This window comes from Rhinolophus hipposideros (assembly GCF_964194185.1).
Source record: "Rhinolophus hipposideros genome assembly, chromosome: 9".
Lineage (NCBI taxonomy): Eukaryota > Metazoa > Chordata > Mammalia > Chiroptera > Rhinolophidae > Rhinolophus > Rhinolophus hipposideros.
The window spans coordinates 38,141,732-38,166,102 of NC_138055.1; the positions used below are offsets into that span (position 1 = coordinate 38,141,732).

Genomic DNA, 24,371 nt, shown 5'->3' on the forward strand with positions numbered 1-24,371 from the left:
ATATCTCTGATGAACACAGATGCAAAAATCCTAAATAAAATTCTAGCAAATCGAATACAATGCATTAAAAAGATTATTCATCGTGACCAAGTGGGGTTCATCTCCGGGGCACAAGGATGGTTCAACATCCGCAAATCCATCAATGTGATACATCACATAAACAAAATAAAGGTCAAAAATCATATGATTATATCAATTGATGCAGAAAAAGCATTTGACAAGAGACAACATCCATTTATGATTAAAATACTTAATAAAATAGGTATAGAAGGAAAATACCTTTACATAATAAAGGCCATATATGACAAGCCCTCAGCTAATCTCATAATCAATGTGTGAAAACTGAAGCCCTTTGCTCTACAATCAGGAACACGACAGGGCTGTCCCCTATCACCTCTGCTTTTCAACATAGTGTTGAAAGTCCTTGCCAGAGCAATCAGGCAAGAGAAAGAAATAAAAGGCATCCAAATTGGGAATGAAGTTAAATTATCACTCTTTGCAGATGACATGATATACTATATATAGAAAACCCTAAAGACTTCACCCAAAAGCTATTAGAAACAATCAACGAATACAGTAAAGTTGCCAGCTACAAAATCAACGTACAAAAGTCCATTGCATTCTTATATACTATCAATGAAATCTCAGAAAAAGAAATACAAAAAACAATTCCCTTTGCAATTGCAGCAAAAAGAATAAAATACCTAGGAATAAACTTAACCAAGGATGTGAAGGACCTATATGCTGAAAAATATAAGACATTTTTGAAAGAAATTAAAGAAGACACAAAGAAATGGAAAGACATTCTGTGCTCATGGATTGGAAGAAGCAACATAGTTAAAATGGCCATATGACCCAAAGCAATATACAGATTTAATGCAATCCCCATCAAAATCCTCATGGCATTGTTTAAAGAAATAGAACAAAAAATCATCAGATTTGTTTGGAACCACTAAAGACCCCGAATAACCAAAGCAATCTTAAGAAAAAAGAACAATGCTGGAGGTATCACACTCCCTGACTTTAGCTTGTACTACCGGGCTACAATAATCAAAACAGTACGGTATTGGCAGATAAACAGACACATAGACCAATGGAATAGAATTAAGAACCCAGAAATAAAACCACATAAATACAAACATAATTTTTGACAAAGAAGCAAAAAACATACAATGGAGGAAAGACAGCCTCTTCAATAAATGGTGCTGGGAGAATTGGACAGCCATGTGCAAAAGAATGAAATTGGACTGCTGTCACCGTGTACCAAAATTAATTCAAAATCGTTCAAAGACTTACGCATAAGACCTGATACAATAAACTGCATAGAAGAAAACATAGGTACTAAACTTATGGACCTTGGGTTCAAAGAGCATTTTATGAATTTGACTCCAAAGGCAATGGAAGTAAAAGCTAAAATAAACGAATGGGACTATATGAAACTTATAAGCTTCTGCACAGCATAAGAAATCATCGACAAAATAAAGAGGCAACCAACTCAATGGGAGAAGATTTTTGCAAACAATGCCTCAAATAAGGGGCTAATATCCGAAATATACAAGGAACTCATGAAACTCAACAACAAAAAAACAAACAACCCAATTGAAAAATGGGCAGAGGACCTTAAGAGACATTTCTCCAAAGAGGATATACAAATGGCAAATAGACATATGAAAAAATGCTCAACATCACTAATCATCAGAGAAATGCAAATAAAAACCACAATGAAGTATCACCTCACCCCAGTCAGAATGGCTATCATCAACAAGACAAATAGTAACAAGTGTTGGAGAGGCTGTGGAGAAAAAGGAACTCTCATACACTGTTGGTGGGAATGCAGACTGGTGCAGCCATTATGGAAGGCAGTGTGGAGGTTCCTCAAAAAATTACAAATAGAATTACCATATGACCCAGCAATCCCTCTCCTGGGCATCTACCCCCAAAAAAATTATACATAAAGACACGTGTACTCCATTGTTCATTGCAGCTTTGTTTACGGTGGCCAAGACATGGAAACAACCAAAATGTCCTTCGATAGATGAAGGGATAAAGAAGTTGTGGTATATATACACTATGGAATACTATTCGGCGGTAAGAAAAGATGATATAGGAACATTTGTGACAACATGGATGGATCTTGAGAGTATGATGCTAAGCGAAATAAGTCAGACAGAAAAAGCAGAGAACCATAGGATTTCACTGATATGTGGTATATAAACCAAAAACAAGAGAACAAGGCAAACAAATGAGAAACAAAAACTCATAGACACAGACAATACTTTAGTGGTTACCAGAGGGTAAGGGGAGTGAGGGATGGGAGATGAGGGTAAGGGGGTTCAAATATATGGTGATGGAAGGAGAACTGACTCTGGGTGGTGAACACACAGTGCGATTTATAGATGACGTAATAGAGAATTGTACACCTGAAATCTATGTAATTTTACTAACAATTGTCACCCCAATAAATTACATTTAAAAAAAAGATCCTTTCTTCTGACTGATCTTGTTGATGCTCTCTATTGCATTTTCCATTTCATGTCATTCATTGTACTCTTCATCTCTGGCATTTCCATTTTTTTAAAGATTTCTATCTCTTCATTAAACTTTCCATTTTGCTCATGTATTGTTTTCCTGATTTTGTTGAATTGTTTTCTAGCTCATGGAGTTTCCTTAAAATAGCTATTTTGAATTCTTCATTGGGTAAATCGTAGACCTCCATGTCTTTGGGTTGTTACCGAAAGATTATTGTGATCCTTTGGTAGCGTCATGCCACCTTCACTTTTCATGTTCCTGAAAGTTTTGTGTTGCTCTTTGCATTTGAAGTAGCCGTCACATACTCTAGCCTTTACTGTCTTGGAGGGAGTGAGGATGCCTTTCCATCAGTCCTGCTAGAAGTCCTGAGGTTATCTCAGATCTTCCATGGATACACCTACTCCACACTTTTCGCTACCTTTTGTAGCACAATTTTTAAGGTTGTATGCCTTCTCTGGTCCTGCAGTGTACCAGGCCAAGTGATGAAAAGCCTCTTTTTTCCCCCAAAGGTCATATTAAAGGAAGTTTGTAGCCTTTCCCGGGCCTACAGATTTGAGCCAGCTTTCTGCATGTGGTCACTATTTGTCAAAGCTCACTTTCATCGCTGCCATCAGGAGTGTGCGCAGCAAACTGGCCACAGCTGGAGGCATGTGAGGCACCCAGAGAGCTGGGGCTTGCCCATGGGCCACTGGGGAAATCCATGGGTAAGGTGTTCCCAGGGGCTTGTTGATAGACAAGATGGCTTCTTGATAGACTTCACAATGCAGTGAGTAGGATCCATGTCCCTTTAACCCTCCGAGAGGGTCGCCCAGCCTCTGCCCCGCCACATCCCATGATGTAGCTTATGATTCAGTACTCTGGGTGGGACGTGAAAGAAATGAGACCCCTTGGGAGCATCCTGCACAACTAGGTAAGCCAGGTGCTCACTCACATACTTGCTCTCTCCTGCGGGAGAAATCACGGGCTGAGAGCATTCTTAGCCCTAAGCTATGCTACCTCGTAGTACGGGTAATGCAGGTAAAATCAAGCATTTTCTCTTACCCACTTCAGAATCAAGCTGTTTCTCTTACCCACTTCAATGAGCCCAGACTTAAATTTTTTGCTCCAACAGTGCTAAAACTTCTCCTCTAGCAACCTGAACTTCCTTGCACAAAGGCTCTCTTGTCCATAGTGATAGTCTAAGATAGTGTTTTCCAGAGGCTCCTGGACCATGGCTGATGAGCTGGATCCAATTCACAAGTCACTGCAGGATCCACAGGTAGATCTGTCTACCTATTACCTGACACACAGATGAGCAAGGCTCCTCCCAGGTCCCTTGGCATATGATGTTGGATCTCACAGCTCCCTCCAAGGCACTTTTATCTGTGGATGGATGCCAAATTTTTGTGGTGGTTTTTTGGGTAGGGGACCAAAACAAGGGATGTCTTTTGCTACAGTGATACCGATGTCAGAATCTTTTAATATATTGAAAGTATACCTCTTTTTTCTAGGCTAACTTTGATTCCCACAATCATTAAGTCTAGACTTAAGCTTAGACTCAGTATTGGATGGGTGATAGAGGTTTTTTTTTATTTTTCTCTACTTCTCTTGACTAGTAAATCCTTAATATGGATGTTTTAAAAGAACCAACCACTACCAGTCATTTCTCTATTTCTGTCCTAAAATAGTCACTTCCACCAAAAGGCTGGGATATGTATTTCGAGATAAGGCCAAGCATTGCCGGCCCCTCTGCGGGAGTGCTGGGGAGTGGGTTAGAGCAGTGAAAGATGGCTTAAAAGACATCTAGTTAAGCCGCTACAATGATCAGCAGGATAATTTTGACAACGAACAACATGAAATAATACAGGAAGCTAGTGGCACAGTAATTAAAAATGTAGCCATAGAAATATTCTCCCAGTAGGTAGAGCATAGTAACACAGTTCATAAGTAGTACCTAAAATGGAAACTGAAATGTAGATAAGACTGTGTCAACAAGCAGTATGGCCTTAGCACATTGGAAAGGAGGAAGCATAAATTGAGAGTAAAAAAAGATCCCCGTGTTTGAAGATGGGTTGTGAAAGAAAGATTTTTGGATCCAGAAAAAAACAAGGGGTGTGCCCTTCTACTTGCTAGATGGATACAGTCCAATTCGTGAACCGCCTAATAAGGCAAATTGGATCTCAAATAAATACATACATACATACATACATATATACATACATAACATATATACATAAATACATAAATATAAACAAGAGACTCCAACAGGACACAAGTTGAAAAATAAGAATAAGACACAAAAAAGGTGAAGGGATTAAGTACAAATTGCCAGTTATAAAAACAGTCACTGGGATATAAAATACAGCATAGGGAATATAGTCAGTAATACTGTAATAACTATAGATGGTGGTACTAGACTTAGCAAGGTGATCACTTTGTAAGTTCTATAAATGTCTAATCACTATATTATGTACCTGAAACTAATATAATATTGTATGTCAAGTATAATTGAAAAATAAGAAAAAAAAGGACACAAAAGATCAGAACCCGAACAGAAGCAAATATGATGCAATATTCCAGTGCTGGGTTATAACTCATTAAATCTTGCAAGTCTAAGATGCTAACTAGGACGAGTCATGCTGATATATGCTTTGTGTAGGTGGACACCTAAACACAGTGGTATGGAATAAAAATGACTCTAGCTGAGGGGAGGGGACAAATGTGAGGGCTGAGAATAAGACAGGAATTTATAAAAAAGAGCAATGTAGATTTCCCTGGATTGACAAGGGAGCCTGCTGAACCCATTTAAACAGCAGTTGTTTTGTGTGTGTGTTTTTAAGAGAAAATAATGAATCTCTATAAACAAAGAGGTTTTCCCTTCCTCTACTACACACTCAAGGAAAAACGACAAGCCTAGAATTAGCATTCAACATTTAAATAACATGTTTCTTGCAACATGTTACAAGCTTCCAGATGAAGCAGCACAAGAAGACTCACCAAACGTATACCATATAACCATGACATTTCTGAGATGAGGAGACCAAGATTCTATTCAAGGGTAGAAATAACCTAGTGTTTTCCTTTCTTGTAATTCTTTATCTCCTTTATGCCTCTCTTTCAATATGAAAAGTCAATAGATGCTAAATTTTTAGCAGAAAACAAAATGTAACATTATCCAATAGGGGTTAATATAAATTTATACCAACTATCTGAAAACTCTGCTTTAAAATGGGCAACAAATAAACAAAAATATTTAAAATAAAATACAAAATAAACAAATAAAAACATAATTTTTTTTAAAAAAGGACTATATATGCTGCAGATTAACAGGCAAGATTTGAAATTAAATATTGCAAATCTCACCTAAATTCTGATACATTTTGTTTAATTTCTAAAAGTTGTCAATCATTAAATGAATATACATTAAATAAATATATTTTCCTAAAGGAATACTCCAATATTTTGCACTTCAGATATTTTAAGAGTTTTATTTAGCAAAGAGAAGCCTAAGAATTTTTTAAAATACATTTCCAGAGGGAAACCCCTTTACCATAAAATAAATTTGTGTGAGTTGGGAGGACAAATCTCAATTTTCTTTTTTTTTTTTTTTTTTGACATATGTGCCAATTTTACAATTATTACAAAAAAGATACAGTTACTTGAAATATTTTAAAAATGTAAAAACCAGTCCAGGCAACATAACTATACAATCTTGCTGTAAAAGTTCTTATATCAAATTCCGCCCAAAATATTTATACAATATAGTAAATTAAGTTCCTCAAGTCACCATTCACTGCCGGCTAGCTTTTCCATTTTCTGTTGTCTCCATTCTGAAAAATAGGAGGAAAAAAAATGAGCTGGAGAAATAAAACATGCATTAACTATCCACATCTTTCTCCTTATCTTTCACATGAAATTAAACTATAATATATTCATAGAGCAAAAGAAAAGTCAGCACTTTAGAAAAGAGCTAAGGTTCGAGTTCCTATGGGAAACAGTCTAATTTCCTCATTTTGCAGATGAGTGAAAACTGAGGCCCAGAGAGATCAAGCGACTTTCCCAAAGTTTACTTTCAAAGGCTACTTTTTTCATAATACCAGTCCAAGCAAAACTAAGGGAAAAAACTTCTGCCATTTAATGAAGGATTTACTTCCTTTTTCCACTAAAGATATTTCTTTAGCAATACATTTTCAAGAGGTCTTCTAAAAAAAGAGATCAAAATGAGACCCAAGATTTATTCAATTAAAATCAATATTCCTAACACTGTATTACTTAATAGTAAATATTTTTCCTCCAGTACTTTATGCAGATTCAGTGTTGTATACTAAGTTTTCTCTATGATTTTTCCCTCTATGATGTTTACTGAGCAATGAAAAAAATTGCTATAAGGAGTACAAACTTTCAGGGTTACAATCAATATAATTATGTCTTTTACAAGTACAAAGAATCAAAGAAGTTAATTTTTTTCTTTTTAGAGGTAACTTGTATCAATTCATCACATCAGTAATAAAAGCTGAACACAAGAAACAAGCAGTGTTGATTATTTTTTTAACTTATTATAATAAGGAAATTAACTAAACTAACTTTTACAATAAATAATACAAACCCATTTTCCTCTTTAAGATGTTGATATAACTCAGCTCTGTTATTAACAGAGTTCAAACGTCCAGCAAACTCCTGATGTTTTCTGGAATTGGCAGTATTGAGTCTATTACTCCATAAGGATAATAAGGACACTGGCCCTGGTGTCATATTTGAAAGAGAAAAAGAATAATTCATTACTTCAAAATTCACAAATTTTAAAAAATTTACTTTTAATTCTATAGTCTTATACAATTAAAGCAGTATCATCTTTCCCTTATTCAAAACTGTATGTGTTTAGGGATTCCCCAACACCACCTATTAGTTCAGTGATTTGCTGGAAGGACTCAAATAACTAAACATAAAGTTACTGTCACAGCTAAGAATCATTATAACAACAGAGTAAGGATACATAGCCAGATCAGTTAAAGCAAAGACTAGAATAATCTATTTTCAGGCTTTCCATGCTCTCTCCCTCCAGTGAGGGTTCACAAAGAGTGCCTGCCTCCTCCAGCAGCAAAACTGCAGCCATGTGTGTACAACATTTCTGCCCTGAAAGCCCAGTTGAGACTCAAAGTCCACGGTTTCTATTGGCAGCTGGTCACATAGGCATTTTTTGCCAAACTACAACTACCAAAATTCCAGATTCCCCAAAAGAAAGCAGGTGATTCAGTTCAGACCTAAAGCAAACTAACTTCATTATTTAGGGAATGTTTTAAAAGTCAAGTTCCCAGATGGCAGCCAAGGGCCAAAATTGCAAGTAGGCGCTTCTCGTGTTAATAGACTCCGGCTTGGTATGTTAGGTAGGTCAAAGGCTTGGTATGAAAAGTTAAAAGGACTAGAATAGTCAAAACAAGTTTGAAAAGTAGAAAAAAGTTAGAAGACTCACTACCTGATTTTAAAACTCTACTTGAAGCGATCATGATAATACTGTACAGGCAAAAGGACAGACACACAGACCAACGGAACATAAAAGAAAACTCAGAAATAGGTTCCCACATATAAAATCAATTCATTTCTGATAAAGGTACAAGGGCAATTCAATGAAGAGAGGACAGTCTTTTCAACAAATACTACTGGTACAATTAGGACATTAGTGCAAAAATATGAACACTGATCCACACCTTGCAACTTATTAAAAAACAAACAAGCTATAGTTGACCATGGCCTAAATGTAAAATCTAAAATTAAAGAACTGAAAGAATACATTAAAACAAGTATTTGTGACTTCAGGTCACGCAAGGATTTCTTACATATAACACCAAAAGCATAATCATAAAGAAAAAAAGGATATATTGGACTTCATCAAAATTACAAACTTGTGCTTGCCAAAGTCACTAGAAGGAGGAAGACAAGCCACAGACTGGGAGAAAATATTTGCAAATCATATATCCAACAAAGGATTCGCATCCAGAATAAATAAAAAATTCTCAAAACTCAACAATTAAAAACCAAACAGCCCAATTTAAAAATGATCAAAATATTTGAGTGAACCCTTCATCAAAGAAGACATACAGATGGAAAATAAGCAAATGAAAAGAGGCTCTCATCATTATTCATGAAAAAATATAAACTAAAACCGCAATGAAATACTACTACATACTAGTAGAAAAGGGAAAAAAAAAATTCCTGGCAATAGCAAGTGCTGTTGAGGATGCAAAACAACCAGAACTCGCATTAATTGCTGGTGGAAATGCACAATGGTACAGCCATTTTGGAAAAATAAATTGGCAATTTCTAATAAAATTAGTCATGCGCAACTGATAAACACACAAAACAGATGAATCTCAAATGCATTATGCTTTGTGAAATAAGCCAACCTCAAAGGTAGTATACTTTATGATTTCATTTACATGACATTCTGAAAAAGGCACAATTATAGGAGACAACACGTGAATGGTGGTTAGGGGAAGTGTCAGATGATTACAAAGGGGTACACAAGAGAACTTTTGGGGTGATGGAACAGTTCTATACCTTGGTTGTGTTAGTGGTTGTTACACAACTGTATGCATTGTTTAAATCCACAGGACTGTATACCAAAAAGAGTTCATAATACTGCACATAAATTTTTCAAAAATAAATTTAAAAATAAATGTCTTTTCTTTTTCATATTATAAAACTAATATACGCTTATTAGATAACATTTAGAAAACAGCAAAACATAAAGGAGGAAATAAAATCATCCATAATACCACTGCTCTAACAAGTATAAATAACTGTCAATGCCAAGCTATATCAACAAAATTACATTTTGGTTTTTTTGTTACTGCATCATACTAACAGAGTTACATACATTTCCTTCAAATCTAGACTTTAAGTTTGGAATAACCCAACCTTACATACAAAGTATACGGCAGGCACAATATTCACTTTGGAGAATCCTAGGAGGTCATTTTCCAAAGCAGATGAAACTGAGGTGTGATAAAAGGCCCATGTACATTGCTCATCGGAAGAGACATATGACTTAGGTTATAAAATAGAATACAAGAAAAAACAAGTTTCAAGTACCAGCCTTGAATAGAAAGTTACAGGACAGACAGTGATTTGCACTCAAGTTGCTGGTCTTAGTGTTTCTAGGGTGAAAGTCATCAGAACTCCATTTAAGTGACAAACTAATGTATAAAAACTTTAAAAAAGCAAAACAAAAACATACAGAATGGAGATCACGGTATATACAGTTTTACTGCCTGATTTTAAAAAAAGAAACTTCAGGGCCGGCCCAGTGGCTCAGGCGGTTAGAGCTCTATGCTTCTAACTCCAAAAGCTGCCGGTTCGATTTCCACATGGGCCAGTGGGCTCTCAACCACAAGGCTGCCAGTTCAATTCCTCGAGTCCCGCAAGGGATGGTGGGCAGCGCCCCCTGCAAGTAAAATTGAACACGGCACCTTGAGCTGAGCTGCCTGCCAAATGGCTCAGTTGGTTGGAGCGTGTCCTCTCAACCACAAGGTTGCCGGTTCAACTCCCGCAAGGGATGGTGGGCTGCATCCCCCTGCAACTAGCAAGGGCAACTGTACCTGGAGCTGAGCTGCACCCTCCACAACTAAGACTTGAAAGGACAACAACTTGACTTGGGGAAAAAAAAAAAAGTCCTGGAAGTACACCCTGTTCCCCCAATAAAGTCCTGTTCCCCTCCACCAATAAAAAAAATATTTAAAAAAAAAAAAACTTCACATGCATTCACTTACTCATTCTTTCATTCAACAAATAATAACTGAACTTCTGTACTGAACTTCAGTTATGGGCCAGGACTGGATTAGGTGATAGTGATATAGCAATACATTTTGAAAAGCCCCTGCCTTTAAATGTTTCAAACTAGGAGTCGAGGAGTGTTATTAATAAGCAAGGTCAATGCAGTCCTCTAAGTGTCCTCACAGCAGTAATCCTGGGATGCAATGAAAGCACAGAGAAACAGCTGACTTAGCTGTGAAAGGAGGTCAGAGAAGTCTTTCCTGAAAAGGACTTGCTTAAGCTGAAGCAGGAATGATATACATTAGCAAGAGGGAAGAATGGGCATTTGTGGCAATAATTATTCCTGGGCTACATAAACTCCACCCTATGGACTCACCATCATTTAGTCATTTTCTTATTAAAAGGTGTTTTGGTTACTTGCAACTTTTTGCCACTATTAAGTAATTTTTAGAGTTCTATTTTCCAAGCAAAGTTGAAGCACTGTTTAGATTAAACCTAAATTTCTCATCCTAATCAATGGCATATTTTGGCATGTGAGAAGTAGAATAATTCATCAACACATATATATTCATTTTTCAGGCACCCTGGCAAATGTCTGAGAGGCAAATAGGATAAGATCGCCCTTTTCTCTGATTTCAAAGAAATCAGTGAACTGCAGAATATTAACATGTATCAAAATATATATGAGTATACTATAGCAGAAGTATATAAAAACCAAACAAGCCTACCTTCTCCCTTCGATGAGCTGCTAATAATCATAATCTGGCCAGTCCTGAGGTTTTATAGGCTTAGCAGTGGCAAGAAATTAGACAGTCCTCTGTTGCACCATTTCCCATTTATGCTAAAAGGACTAAATCTAGTTTCCTTCAAAATAACTAAGGCGTACAATGATTTCATAAGCTCCAAACCCAAATCATATCTTTGATGCCTTCAAGAAGAATTCTTTCAAGAGGAAATTAAGCATTTCAGCTTATAAATTAAAGATACAAGGCTTTATAATGTAAATATTGTTTATAATACCTTTACTGAAACTCACTGACACATTTTAATTTATCAACAAATTGGTGATATTACATCTTTCCATAATTTTAATAAGCGTTAGGGAAAAAGTGTCTTCAATAACCTAGCACTTAGTATAATGTCAGAAACGTACACAGATTCAAGTTTACATAATGAAACTTGCTTAAAACACAGGCTTTATAGTACAAGTGCTTATTTTCCAAACTTCATTAGGTATGACACTACTTTTTAGTTAATGCTGACAAATATATTTACTGCCTGTATTTCCCAAGGCTGTAAACAAAGAATCTCCTAAACATCAACAGGAACAGTTACCGTGTTTCCCCGAAAATAAGGCCTAGCTGGACCATCAGCTCTAACGCGTATTTTGGAGCAAAAATTAATATAAGACCTGGTATTATATTATATTATATTATATAAGACCAGGTCTTATTTTATATTTAAAATAAGGGGAATTTCCGGGGAAACACAGTAGCAGTTCTTCCTGATACACACAACAATATTAAATGACACTGCGCAAAACAGAACTAAACTGAAAAACTTTTTACAAGCATAGTTACCACAGTTCTGCTTTACCTTTTGATTTTTCTACTGGAGGAGTTTCATCCATCTCAACAAGGGGCTTTTTGTTTGGGGGTTCTGGGGAATCAGGAGAATCTTTTATAATCTCAGCTTCAGCCAACTCTTCTTTTCCACGCTCTAAGATTCCTTTTAATCTTTTAGAGGGACAAATAATAAAATTGAAAGTTTAAATTTTTAGAAATCTAAATAGTCCAATAATTAATCTAGATATTGCATGACAGCCTTAATAAGATAGCTGCTCTCACAAAGTAAACCTAGAAAATAATCAGAAGCTAAATCTCAATCTAAAATCAGGTAAGAGAACTTAATGAATTAAACACAAGTTTCCCCTTTTCCTTCATCATAATAATGTAATAATTCAGTAATGTAGTTAGCTGTAAAATATGAAAAAAATGGAGGAAAATTTAAGAAGTTAAAATTAGAAGGGTCAGAAATGTGATCTTTGGATCTTCACAATTTTAATTTTTAATGATATGACCAAATTCTATTTCAAATTACAGAAAAGATTAACAAATCTATCATTTGGTCCCTGGTTTATATACTATGGAAATGTATTTACATTCCACAAAATAGCTCCAAGTTTATTTTGAGTTTCATTAGAGAATAGAAAAACTTTCAAAATATATAGAAATATACTTGAATATCAGTGGATTGAATGAGACTGCTGTTTTCTTCTTCTGTAATTGAGCCAATTCCATTTCAGAAGCTAAGTGGCCCTAAGGAAAAGTGAACTTCTAAGGTCAAAGAGAATAAAAAGGTCTACATTCTAATTTTTGCATGAAATGATATGATTTCTAGAATTAACTTCAAAATATTCCTATGGGGGAGGTGGATGGTGGTGGTGACGGTGTGGTGGTGGTGAGGGGAGTGGATGTGGACATATATATGAAATGATATCTGCCATGAATTGATAATTGTTGAAAGTAGATAATGGGTAACTTATTCTACTGTTGTATGTTTGAAATTTTCCTTAATAAGTTCCGATTTGTTTTTAAAAGATTTACTACATTGCCATTATACTATGTACTTGGTTCTTTGCCTTATTTCTAGCAAGAACGTAGAAGACAAAGCCAGCTAATGTGTTATGATATTTTTATTTATAGGCCTTTATTACTTCCTTGTTTTTTAAAATTTAACCTTGGTCTCATTATGTAAATCACAAACTAAGGAAAAAGATGTAATGTTGAGGAAGGTTTTCAGAATTAGGACTATGATCTTATCTGTACCTATTTTTATAATAACACCTTCCACACTTTGCTGTAATCACTGACTTACTTGTCTATCTCTACCAGAACACTGTTCTTCCAGGGCGGAAATCTTATGCCAAATGCCAGTATAATGATATTTACAGAACAAAAAAAGAAAACTATGATTTTGATGTTCATAACAGATAAGGAACTAGTGATACCAAACATCACGAATTATAATTTTCAGAAAGTAATTAGGAAAAAAAATTAAACACTACCTTTGCCCCCTAATTGTAAAGAAATTGTAAAGAAAAGTTTAAGATGTTTTAGATTTTAAGAATGATAAAATCTCAGTTATAAATGAAATAAACAAACATTAAATGAACTTCTATTAAATAAGGTTTGACTGTTCTATATGTAGAATATGGTATGCCAAAAGGTACCACGGTGCTGTATTAGTATCAACAAGCCACCTCTCTGAATCTTGCCAAGACTTCTCCTGTTCATAATCTTTCACTGCTTTCTCTGACTTGTCCTCTTTGTCCTCCCTCTTTCTTCCTCGTTTCTTTCGTTCTTCTTCTTCCGGGGGTTTGCTCCTACAGGCCATCAGACATTCCAAGACTCTTTGATGCTTCTCCGAGTTATTGATATGGGCTCTGACAAGGGTTTCTAATTCATTCCACATGATACGGTATTGTTCATCTCTAAAGTAAAGATTTAAAATAATCTTAGAAATATTCTTTAAATAATATTAAAGTATCACTTGCTACTGGTAAAGTAAAAGAAAATAATTAAAAATGGACTTCTCTTCCTAGATAGTCAATGCTGCAATTCTAAGCTATAATGTATCCAATTCTGCTATTCTATAATCTATATCATTTCATCTAAATCATATGTATATACATACACACACACACACACACATATAAACTATATCGTGAATAAGTTAGCTTAAAAAACAGTATGTGTCACGTAAATGTGATATATAGACAAAGAAAGAAAAAAACTACCTTTTAGGGCCTTTTCCTCTTGTACCAACTGTGGAAATAGGTAGAGGATCATTTTTTCTCTCCATATCAACTAAGTTGTATATTGTTTTTTGACAGTTTAACACATCTTCCTCTGTCAAAGATTCTTTCACAATAACACTGGCTAATGGAACTACCTGTTAGATTTTTTTTAAAAGAAAAAAAAAATCTGTCTTGAAAAACAAATATCAAAGCAACTAGGCAGAACTTCAATTGATTTTAAACATTACCATGGTGAGACAATCTATTAATATAACCTTCACTTCAATTTTCTATTACTAATTCTTTAACTGTAGCAAACTCGCATATTTCATTCTTTGCTTGAGAAATGGTATCTGTAAAAAATATATAACTAATCTAGAAGAGAAGTTGAAACTATTTAACACTTACCGCTTGCATGTTAAAAATGGTGGTTTGTGAAATAATCATAGGCCAGTATCGGGTGTGTTTTTCTAACTGATCTTTTGCTCGTTCCAAAGGGATCTCAAGACTTCCATCGATTTTATATCTGGGGTCTAGAAAAGGAGTTAATCTGTTTTCCCTCATAAATTCACCAAAATCCTAATGATAACCAAATAAGATAAAATTAGAAACTATTTCTAATGTGTCATTATGGATTACATGTAACAGTCTGTTTCCCTGATGTCTTCTGTCCTGTGATATGCAACAAAGCATTCTCTCTCAGCTCCATCACCCCCCACTAATTTTTTTTCCTTCTAACATGAAACCTATCAGCCTTTATTACAATGGAGATGAAGAAAGCCTCAAACATAAATACTTTCCACTTTTTAAAAGCCAAGGAACCCTTATTTTTTTCTTCTCTTCTATAACTTAAGTCTTTTATATCATATACAGATAGAAAAATTAGTTAATCACATTAGAATACCAATATGCTTAATAAAAAACTACCTTGATAACATCAAAATTTTAATAGTGGTTATCTTTGAATGATGGAATTATAGGTAATTTATATAGTCTGTTTTTTAAGATAGCCATACTCTAAATTTTCCACAATGAACACTTATTAGTTTTCTCTTTATTAAAAAAGATGTAAAAATAATAAAGAAAAGCCTCATCAAAAACAATTACTTACAATATATAACACCTTGGTTTACAAAGTACTCCTATATATCAATCACATTTAATTTTCACAACCACCTCAAAAAGTAGACAACATGAAATACCGAATATAAATGAGAGGGGGAGTGAAAAATTAAAATCAGAGAAATGGAATTACTATGAAAATAGACACAATTTCCCTTAATGCACCTTTAAATAACACAAAAATTTAGTGTTATTTCAAAATAGCAGCAATCCAAATATTGAAATGTTTTTGTTTGCCATTTAAGTTACTAAAAGTAAGGTTCCACCTAAAATATTAGTTCAAATCAATTTCCATTATTTCTATTTTCCAGTATGTCAATAATATTCAGAGACTTCTAAGCACACAATGAATATATAAAGATGACTATGTACTGATAAACAGTTCTTCTGAGCAAGTATTGAAGGAAACTCATCTAATTAAAATAACAGTAAGCGACTGCTCCAAACCCCTTTTTGTCACAGATCTTAGCTTAATAGGCACTCAATAATAACTACATGCTGAATGATGACATTCTCAAAACATAAAATTTATAGATATTAGAGTCTTACTGTGATCCGGTAGTCTGTAACTCTTCCTCCACATCCTTCACTAATTGAAGGTGGATCTTCCAGGATGGATCGAGAACTGCTAAGGACATGTAAAAAAATCTCTCCTCCATGGCTACTAAGCATGTGACTGATGACTTTGGAACCTGACTTTCGTGGTTGTTCCAATAAAACAGAACGACCTGCCGAAAGTAATGAAAATCAAATGAGCTCTTATTTTTTTCCCCTAAGATTTATGTCCACAGTTTTCTTTTTATTTACTAATCCTCGAATTTTTAACCAGCATTGTTAACTGAGTACATCTACATTTCAGGTCCAAAAAGTCTGAACTCTAGCTTTAGCTTTCTCTTGGTCACTCAAGCTTTCAATTATACAGATGGTTTTCCAAAATAAATAGAGTGATCTCTAGTATAATGTTTGGTTATATTCTTCATTCAATTACAATGTCACATGAAATTTTTCTCCTGGATATCAAGAAGAAAAGTGAGACAACTGTTGGATAAACCTCAAGTTATTAAAGCTATACAACATTTGGGGGAGAAAGCAGTCTCAATTCATTTCCATAATAGCTCATTATCAGCACTGTTACCAAAACTACTTTCTATTTCACATGATCAAATGTTATTTAACCTGGACTACACATAATCTGATAATCAAATTGAGCTTAACATAACAATGAAATTAACCTTATGATAAAGGACAACTAACTCATCGCATCAGTGGCTCAAAAACCTAGTTATAAGAATCACCAGAGAAGCTATTAGAATTTAGAGTTAGTAAATGAAATACAATAATTTGGTTTTTAAAAAAATTTTTTTTCACAGAAGGAAACCACAGATTTAAGGCCATATGTATAAGAATCATACAAAATAACACTGAAAATATGTTTGTTTATGATAAAGGTATAGTGTCTAAGAAGATGTAAGTCCATATATACTTTGTAATTTAAAATTCAATAGGCCAAAATAAATGGCCTGTATTACATTATCTTTCAAAAAAATTAATGTAGTTCAGATTGTCTAACCATTGTTATATATATGTGTATTTTATTCAATATTGCTATGTATTCAAGGATAAAAAAAAGCACTAATGCCCGAAGTATATCAAAATTGGAGGTAGTAAAATAATCCCTTTATAAATGCCCTTGTTAGTTTTCAGTAAGTCCTGTCTTCTGGGAGTGTTTTTGTTAATCTGCCTCTTGGAGCTAGATGTAGTCCAGTACTTAGTCACTGAAATGGTGGAAGTGGGAGAAGAGGAAGGGTGAAGGCAGGGTTCTTGGCTAGTATCTCCACATCTAGAAGACAGTTTTAGGTTATAACCATAGGCCTATTATGTGCATTTTATAAAGTACCTGTGTTAATTGTGAATGAGGTTCATTATTTTGCAACATCTGAGCTTTTTAGATGTTCTGAGGTGGCTATGATAAAAAGGAGAGCTACTGAATTAACCAATTTGTAAATATCTTTCTGTTACAATTGATAGAAAACAGACATCTTAGACATGCAATTATTAAACCATCTCTGAGAAATGGACGTCAGGACTTGTTCGTTAGGTTGGCGGCAGAGGAGCAGAAGGAAGGATAGAGGGAAGGAAGTGTGTGGATGTGTTTGTATGTGCATTGTGATGATAACTACTGATGTATGCATCTCTTCTAGCTGTTCTATAGGAATATACTAGTAAGTATTTCAGTGGAAACTTGCCTCCTTGCTACTATTTTAGAAGTATAGATCATAATGAATTCTGAAGCATTATGCTTTGTGTACTGTTGCTTTATGTCTCATTTTGAACATTAAGGGAATGTAGTATTTTAATTGTAAATCTGCCAATATCTTTATCTAGAGGCCTGTTGCCATTTTTGTCCTTTATGAAATTTCCTTCACCAATAAAGGCAGGATTACATTTTTTTTTCTTTCAAATTGAGTTAATGTAGTGTATTTTTGATTATCAAAATACTCATATAGCTTTGGGACTCTGAAATGGTAAATATGATGTGTGAAAAAGCTTGATACAAAACTGTACAATCTTAATTATATAAAAATGGAAATTTAATTGTGTAGATACACACAGGGGACCAAGGACACGTCAAATTATAAACTGCTTGTGATAATGGATGGTGTTGTTCTTTGCTTCTTGTGTTTTTCAGTTTCCTAGTATATGTACATGTTACCTTTTTAAAAATAAGTTATTTTAAAAACCTAAAAAGAAAAAAAAAATCAACGTAGACTCTAATGGTCAAATTTTTAAATTAAAAACACTAAAAAATACATTAAACAAAACTTAGATAAGTCTGAAAGACATAAAGTCATCTTATTTTTAAACATTAGTAAAACTACAAAGGGTATTTACGATTATATGACTTTAAAACAGTTCTGGGAAATAAAACAGTTTAACTGTATTGAAGAAAATGGCTTCCCAGAATTCACATTTTCATTTTCACTAATGATTTCACTTGTAATAATCTCAGTCAAAACAATTAAATAATGAAAGTTACCATTTAGAAGAAAATTAGTAAGGCAGGAAGAAGGTCTACTATTTACATCTACAGGTGAAATTCGATAAGCGCCAGTGCAATAGTGTAATTCTGAAATAGAAGAAAACACTGATTTGAAAGAATATAAAGAAATATTTCCACAATTAAAAGAGAAATTAAAAACTTTTTTTGAGCCTCTAAAACAAAAACAAACAGTAAAAAAGCAGCAAATTACTGAACCCTATATAACACAACACTTTAAGTACCTTTAGTTTAATTATTTTCTTTTTCAATTATTTTTAAATACCTACCAATGTTATTCGTCCTTGGTGTGCACCACTTTAATGTTATTGTTTCTTTAAATGAGCCTTCTCTACTGCTGCCACCTAAGTGGGTATCACCTTGAAAAATAAGTCAGAGAAACAGTAACGTTACCAAATAGACTATAAACTTCAAACTGTTTACCCAAGACCTGAAGGAGTTTAAATTTTATAAAAGAAAATACCTCTGGGAGAATATCTTTTTTTATGAAGTAGAAAAACACCAAGTAGAGTTTGGATATTAGCTATGATTAAAATAAATATTTAAGTTTCCTCCAAATTTCTCATCAATTAATTTAATCACCTCAGTCACTACGTTAAAAGTCAATAGCAAAATATTTTTTAAATTTCAATAATCTACAACTGCTCCCCTCTGACACCATTAAAAAATAAAACAACATGGTTAAGTAATTAAAGAAAGTTACAGATTTCTAAAATGCACAACTAATTATACTGAATCCTAATGAATGTATAAGAAGAAACATAAAATAAGGGATTAGGTTGGTGCAAGAGTAATTGCTGTTTTTGAAATTATCTTTAACCTTTTAAACCGCAATTACTTTTGCACCAACCTAATAGAAAGTAAATACATAAGTTATAACAGTGAGCATTTTTTGCCTTAATGCAGTCTAGAGTAAGCAGACGTTAATAAAATAATAATGAATAAATGAAAAACTATCAAGCTGACAAAGCTTGGAAGGAGATGTATATAGTGCTATGAGCATCTATACAAAGAGATTTGACCTATGCTGAGACATCAGGGAAGGCTTCTTTGAGAAGTGAAAACTAGTTTGAGTTCTAAAGCTTGTTAAGTCGAAAATGCATTACACCTAATATCATAGTTTAGGCTAGCAGACCTTAAACATGCAAAGAAGATAATATCCAAAAAACGCTGGCAACACAGTACACTGTAGAGAATTGGTTGTTTATCCTTGTGATAGTGTACCTGACTGGGAACTGCGACTTGCTGCCGCTGCCCAACATCATAAGAGACTATCATACTGCATCTCTACCCCGGGAAAAAAATCAAAATTCAAAGTACGGTTTCTAGAGAATGCATATCACTTTCACCCCATCCTAAAGTTGAAAAATCGTAACCTCAAACCACTGTCAGTTGGGGATTCTCTGTATAAATCTGGAGCTTAGAGAAGATATCTGGGCTAAAGTATAAGCCTACTCATCAAAACCCAGCTCTAATGTCACCTACTCTGTAAAGCCTGCCTAACTCATAGAGGCATAATCACATGCAATCCTGTGTCTTCCTACAGCACTCTGTTCCTACTGCTACCATAACATTTTGCACACGGTGTCTATGCATAATACAAATAACTATAAGTCAATCAATAACTATTTAAAAAAATATGTTGTGTTGCAAAAAATATTTTTACCATTTTTCTAAGTTTTAAAAATAGAAATTGGTATTACCTCACAGGTTCTTTGAAATTTCCACATACTGTATTTTCAAAAACAAGCTCTCTACATTCCTTTGTTAAACATTACTATAACCATTTACCTTAATAGCTTTTCTCCTGTTAGAAATTCAGGTTATGTTCACTGCCACATTGCTTATACATGTAACTAATGTTGACTGGTTCATGGTATTAACTCAGAAGATGTTTATAACACAATGTCAACCATTTAATTCTCTGATGGCATCAATTTATATAGAAAACATGCTAAAAGATGTAACAAAATGTGAAATCTTAAAGGTAATTTCACTGAATTTTAGGAATGGATGAAATATTACAGTTCACCTAATCCAGCATCTTTAATTTATAAGTATATACACTAACGTCTAGAAACACATGGGACTTTAGCTAAAAATCTTGTCTCTTAACTCCACAGTCTTTTCCCGTATATCAGGCTGTCACTTACAGAAATCACAGCTTAGAGAAGAGACCTACAGGTTGAAATACTTTCTAGAGGAAAAAATAACACTAAATTTCTTTTTTTTCCCGATTTTGAATTACTACCCTTTCATGCTTCACCAGGGGTATAATGAATCCCAGTATGAAGCAGAAACAAGGAATTCAAGAGAATGTAAAAGTATGTGATAGAATTATTTGAATCTGTTGTAGAAAGCATGTGGTTAGAAGTATTTTGAAATAATTTAGCCATATTTAATCTGGCTATAATTTCTATAAATCTTGAATTACTGAATTTTTAACCAGAGACCAAGTACAACAGAGAACTTTTAAAGAATTATGGTTGAATGTTAAGTTTTCTGATCCATGAACATGGGATATCTTCCCATTTATTTATGTCTTCCTTAATTTCAGCACTGCACTGTAGTTTACAGAGTACTGAGTTTTATACTCCTTTTGTTAATTTTTTTCCTAAATATTTTTAATGCTATTCTAGATAGAATTGTTTCCCTAATTAAATTTTCGGTGTGCTCATTATTACTGCATAGAAATATGATTAATTTTTTAAATTAGTCTCAGGTGTACAAAACAATGTAATAGACATTTACCATTTTTATCCCTCAAACAGTGATAACCACCCCATCTACTACCCCTCTGACATCACATACCATTACATTTCCACTGTCATTACATTACATTTCCACTGTCTCTATTCCTACTGCTGTACTCCACTTCTTGTAAATATATATATAAAATTATAGTTGACATTCATTATTGTTCAGCTTCAGCTTCAGGTGTACAGTTCAGTGATCAGGCATCTACATCATCCCTGAGGTGGTCGCCCTAATAAGACAGATGTCCATCGGATACCCTACAAAATCTTTACAACATTATTGATTACATTCCCCAAGTTGACTTTCATATCCCTGGGGCAATCTTGTGGTTACTGATTGTGCTTTCTAATCCCCTCACCTTGCCCCTACCTCTCACTCCCCATCTAGCAACCCTCAGTTTTTCCTCTGTCTCTGAGACTGTAGCAACACAAATATCAAAACAACTGGTTTTTATCCAGGCAAGCTGTAAGGTTATTACTCTTCAGGGCAGCTCCTGTTCTTTTCCCTTCCAAAGCTGGTCTGCCTACAAGAGAGAAACTATGATATATTTCTAATGGCTCTCTTTCTCAATATTGTTCCATTAGCTTAGTCTTTCCCAAAGTAAATTCTACAGAAAGAACACTAGTTCCATGGCCATTAATAGGTGACACTGTCAGATAAGTTTGGAAAGGAATGAACTAAAATCAATTAGGTTTGTTTACTGAAGAACTTCTCAAAGCTGTTAGTATTCTTTCATGTTAGATCTTACAAATTAAGACTTTACAATGTCTCTTACTTACCACTTTTCAGGAAATCTACATGTGCATCTTTGTGATGAAGTAGCTCCACATCATAATTGGCAGATGTGTTAGCATGTTGCTCTTCCTTAAAGCAAAATTTAAAATAACTTGGGTTTTGTTTTCAAAATAATGAAGTTATTTATTAACTAGTAATTTTGCTTTTTGCTTAAAATGAGATCAAATACACCCAATAAAAATTAGCTATAATAATGGTACAGTTTGCTCAATAATTCATCTATTTAAAGATGCAATAGTTTTCCACTGCAATATGAACTCTATTAAAAAACTACTGGGTATATATAAGTAATACAGATTTTTCTTACATTATGTCAGAATTAACATAGATGATTAAATGCAGAAATTTAAAAAATTTTTTACTCTGAATGCATTGTCTTGCACAAATATACACAAATATCTGTATACAAATATAATGTAATTGAAATAATTTATATAAATTGAGAGTGAAAAAGTTGTTTAAAGGAGGAATTAGCATCTTTAAATACCTACAATAAATTAGCAAACACAAATTATATAAAATAGCAAATACAGCGTAATGAACAAGTTTAGAAACTTGTTTTCACTAAATAGTAAATAGGAACTTCAATATTATCTACTAACAAGAAAAAGAGATTAAAGAAAGAGTCCCACCAGGAGCACACAAATATAATCAAATTCTAAGAGCAAGGTATCTGTCACCCTCAGAGTACTTTTCTTATAACTCATGAAATTATATGTATTACTTTACTTGTTAATTGCTTCTGTATCCAAACCATTCTATTGGGAGAAGCTACAATCTCTGTTAAGGAACCAGCCACTCAGATGAGAAGGAAATTAATAATGAAAAGGTATTTCTCATGTAATTTACTGTTCTTTATATGGTGGCAAAACAACAACACTGGGATTTATAAGAAAGACTATTTGTGTTTAAATAGAGTGGTTACTTTATTTATAAACGTAATCAATAAAATTAAAATCAACTCCACTTGGTAAAAATTCATTTAAAGCTTACTATGGGCCAGGCATTGTTCTAGTCCTAGACTTAATGATAATGTGATGAAATGGAACAGGTAGCAATAGATTCCTAAGAAAACCCACTGGTAAAATCGTAAGACTCACATCCTTGGTTTTTCAGCTACAGTAATAAACTTTTTTAAAACTATGAGTTCTTTTCCCCTAGTTGGACTTTTAGTTACAAACACCTTTATAATGGGTAGGCAAAAACAAAAACACAGAAAATAAGAGATCCACCAGAATACACAATGTAAGTAAAATCTAGTAACACAGGTGTCGGAAAAAGAATCACAGAAAAAGTAATCATTTAAGATAGAGATTCTATTTTGATGAAAATAACGAGAACATAATTGAAAACAAAACAAAAAAACAATATAGAGTGTTATTAGAAAGAAAAATACAGCATTTTGTTCTGTGATCCTTTCTTGTCGCTTTTCAGTATTTACTAACCTGGTCAAAGACACTGAACGTGGGCTAGCAAAACAGAAAATATGATATGGGGAGAAAAAGTTAAGGTTCAATTAAAATAAATAACACATCAAACAAATATTTAAAAAGCAAAACACAGCTTTCAAAATAGCAGGAAAAAGAACTGCCTACCTTCATTGGAATATTCGTAATAGTAGTTGAAGCCAAGTCAAAATGTTGCTGTACTAAAATATTTAATTTAGTAGCAAGATGCCGTCCTGCACGAACACTATGAACTTCGCTGGTTAAAACAGGGGACAACTACAAAAAAGTATGAAGAAAAACCCAAAAAACATTAATACACTATAACCAACTGCTAAATATTTTACTTCAACCCATAAAAATTAAGTAGTTTTACTTTCTAGAATTTGGAAAAATAAAAAGGTCCACAAATTAACAATGATCATTATTTTAGCAATAAATGTTCATACATTCATTCATTCAACAGATAGGCATTAAGCAGAACTCACTACATTATATGCCAGAAACTGTGTGAGCGATTGGAGAATACAGCAGTAAACAGGCAAAGTCCCTGTTCCCTTGAAACTTAAGAGTAAAATAGTCTGTTTTAAATATGCATTTTAATTTATAATTTTAACTTTATTTACCTATGTGCAAAATGGATTTAAAGTGGCCTGTAGAAATACTGTAGAAAAAATAACTCATTTTGTGGAGAGGACAAACCCCTAAAGATAAAATTACTTATAATGAATGTGAAAATCACCACAAACACTCATATTTTATCACTAATAAATGTGATAAGGCAGCCAAAAGTTACTTATAACAAGGAAACACAAAATTTTATTAATTCCAGGGCCGGCCCGCTGGCTCAGGCAGTTAGAGACGCATGCTCCTAACTCCAAAGGCTGCTGGTTCGATTACCACATGGGCCAATGGGCTCTCAACCACAAGGTTTTCAGTTCAATTCCTCGAGTCCCGCAAGGGATGGTGGGCAGCAACCCCCTGCAACTAAGATTGAACACAGCACCTTGAGCTGAGTTGCTGCTGAGCTCCCAGATGGCTCAGTTGGTTGGAGCGCAGGCTTTCAACCACAAGGTTGCCAGTTCGACTCCCGCAAGGGATGGTGGGCTGTGTCCCC

The 24,371-nt window shown here is 34.0% G+C and overlaps 1 protein-coding gene across 13 annotated transcripts in view; it reads right to left on the reverse strand.

Moving 5' to 3' along the window:
• Positions 1–5,980: 5,980 nt before the first annotated feature.
• The window catches only part of INTS13 (integrator complex subunit 13), a gene marked incomplete at its 3' end in the record, with an annotated part of 31,025 nt that continues 12,634 nt past the window's right edge, over positions 5,981–24,371 (reverse strand). For 5 of the 13 annotated variants that reach the window (XM_081060926.1, XM_081060932.1, XM_081060931.1 and 2 more), the window contains 11 exons: positions 23,405–23,533; positions 21,794–21,878; positions 18,527–18,616; positions 18,237–18,344; positions 15,749–15,927; positions 14,486–14,656; positions 14,078–14,232; positions 13,541–13,771; positions 11,875–12,014; positions 7,115–7,250; positions 5,981–6,338 (listed from right to left, as the gene is read on the reverse strand). In XM_081060926.1, the coding sequence (XP_080917052.1) occupies positions 6,299–6,338; positions 7,115–7,250; positions 11,875–12,014; positions 13,541–13,771; positions 14,078–14,232; positions 14,486–14,656; positions 15,749–15,927; positions 18,237–18,344; positions 18,527–18,616; positions 21,794–21,878; positions 23,405–23,533 (1,464 nt within the window). Of the gene's footprint in view, positions 6,339–7,056; positions 7,251–11,874; positions 12,015–13,540; positions 13,772–14,077; positions 14,233–14,485; positions 14,657–15,748; positions 15,928–18,236; positions 18,345–18,526; positions 18,617–21,793; positions 21,879–23,404; positions 23,534–24,371 lie in introns of those variants that run through there. The other 8 variants (XM_081060937.1, XM_081060935.1, XM_081060936.1 and 5 more) reach the window with 3 other exon arrangements.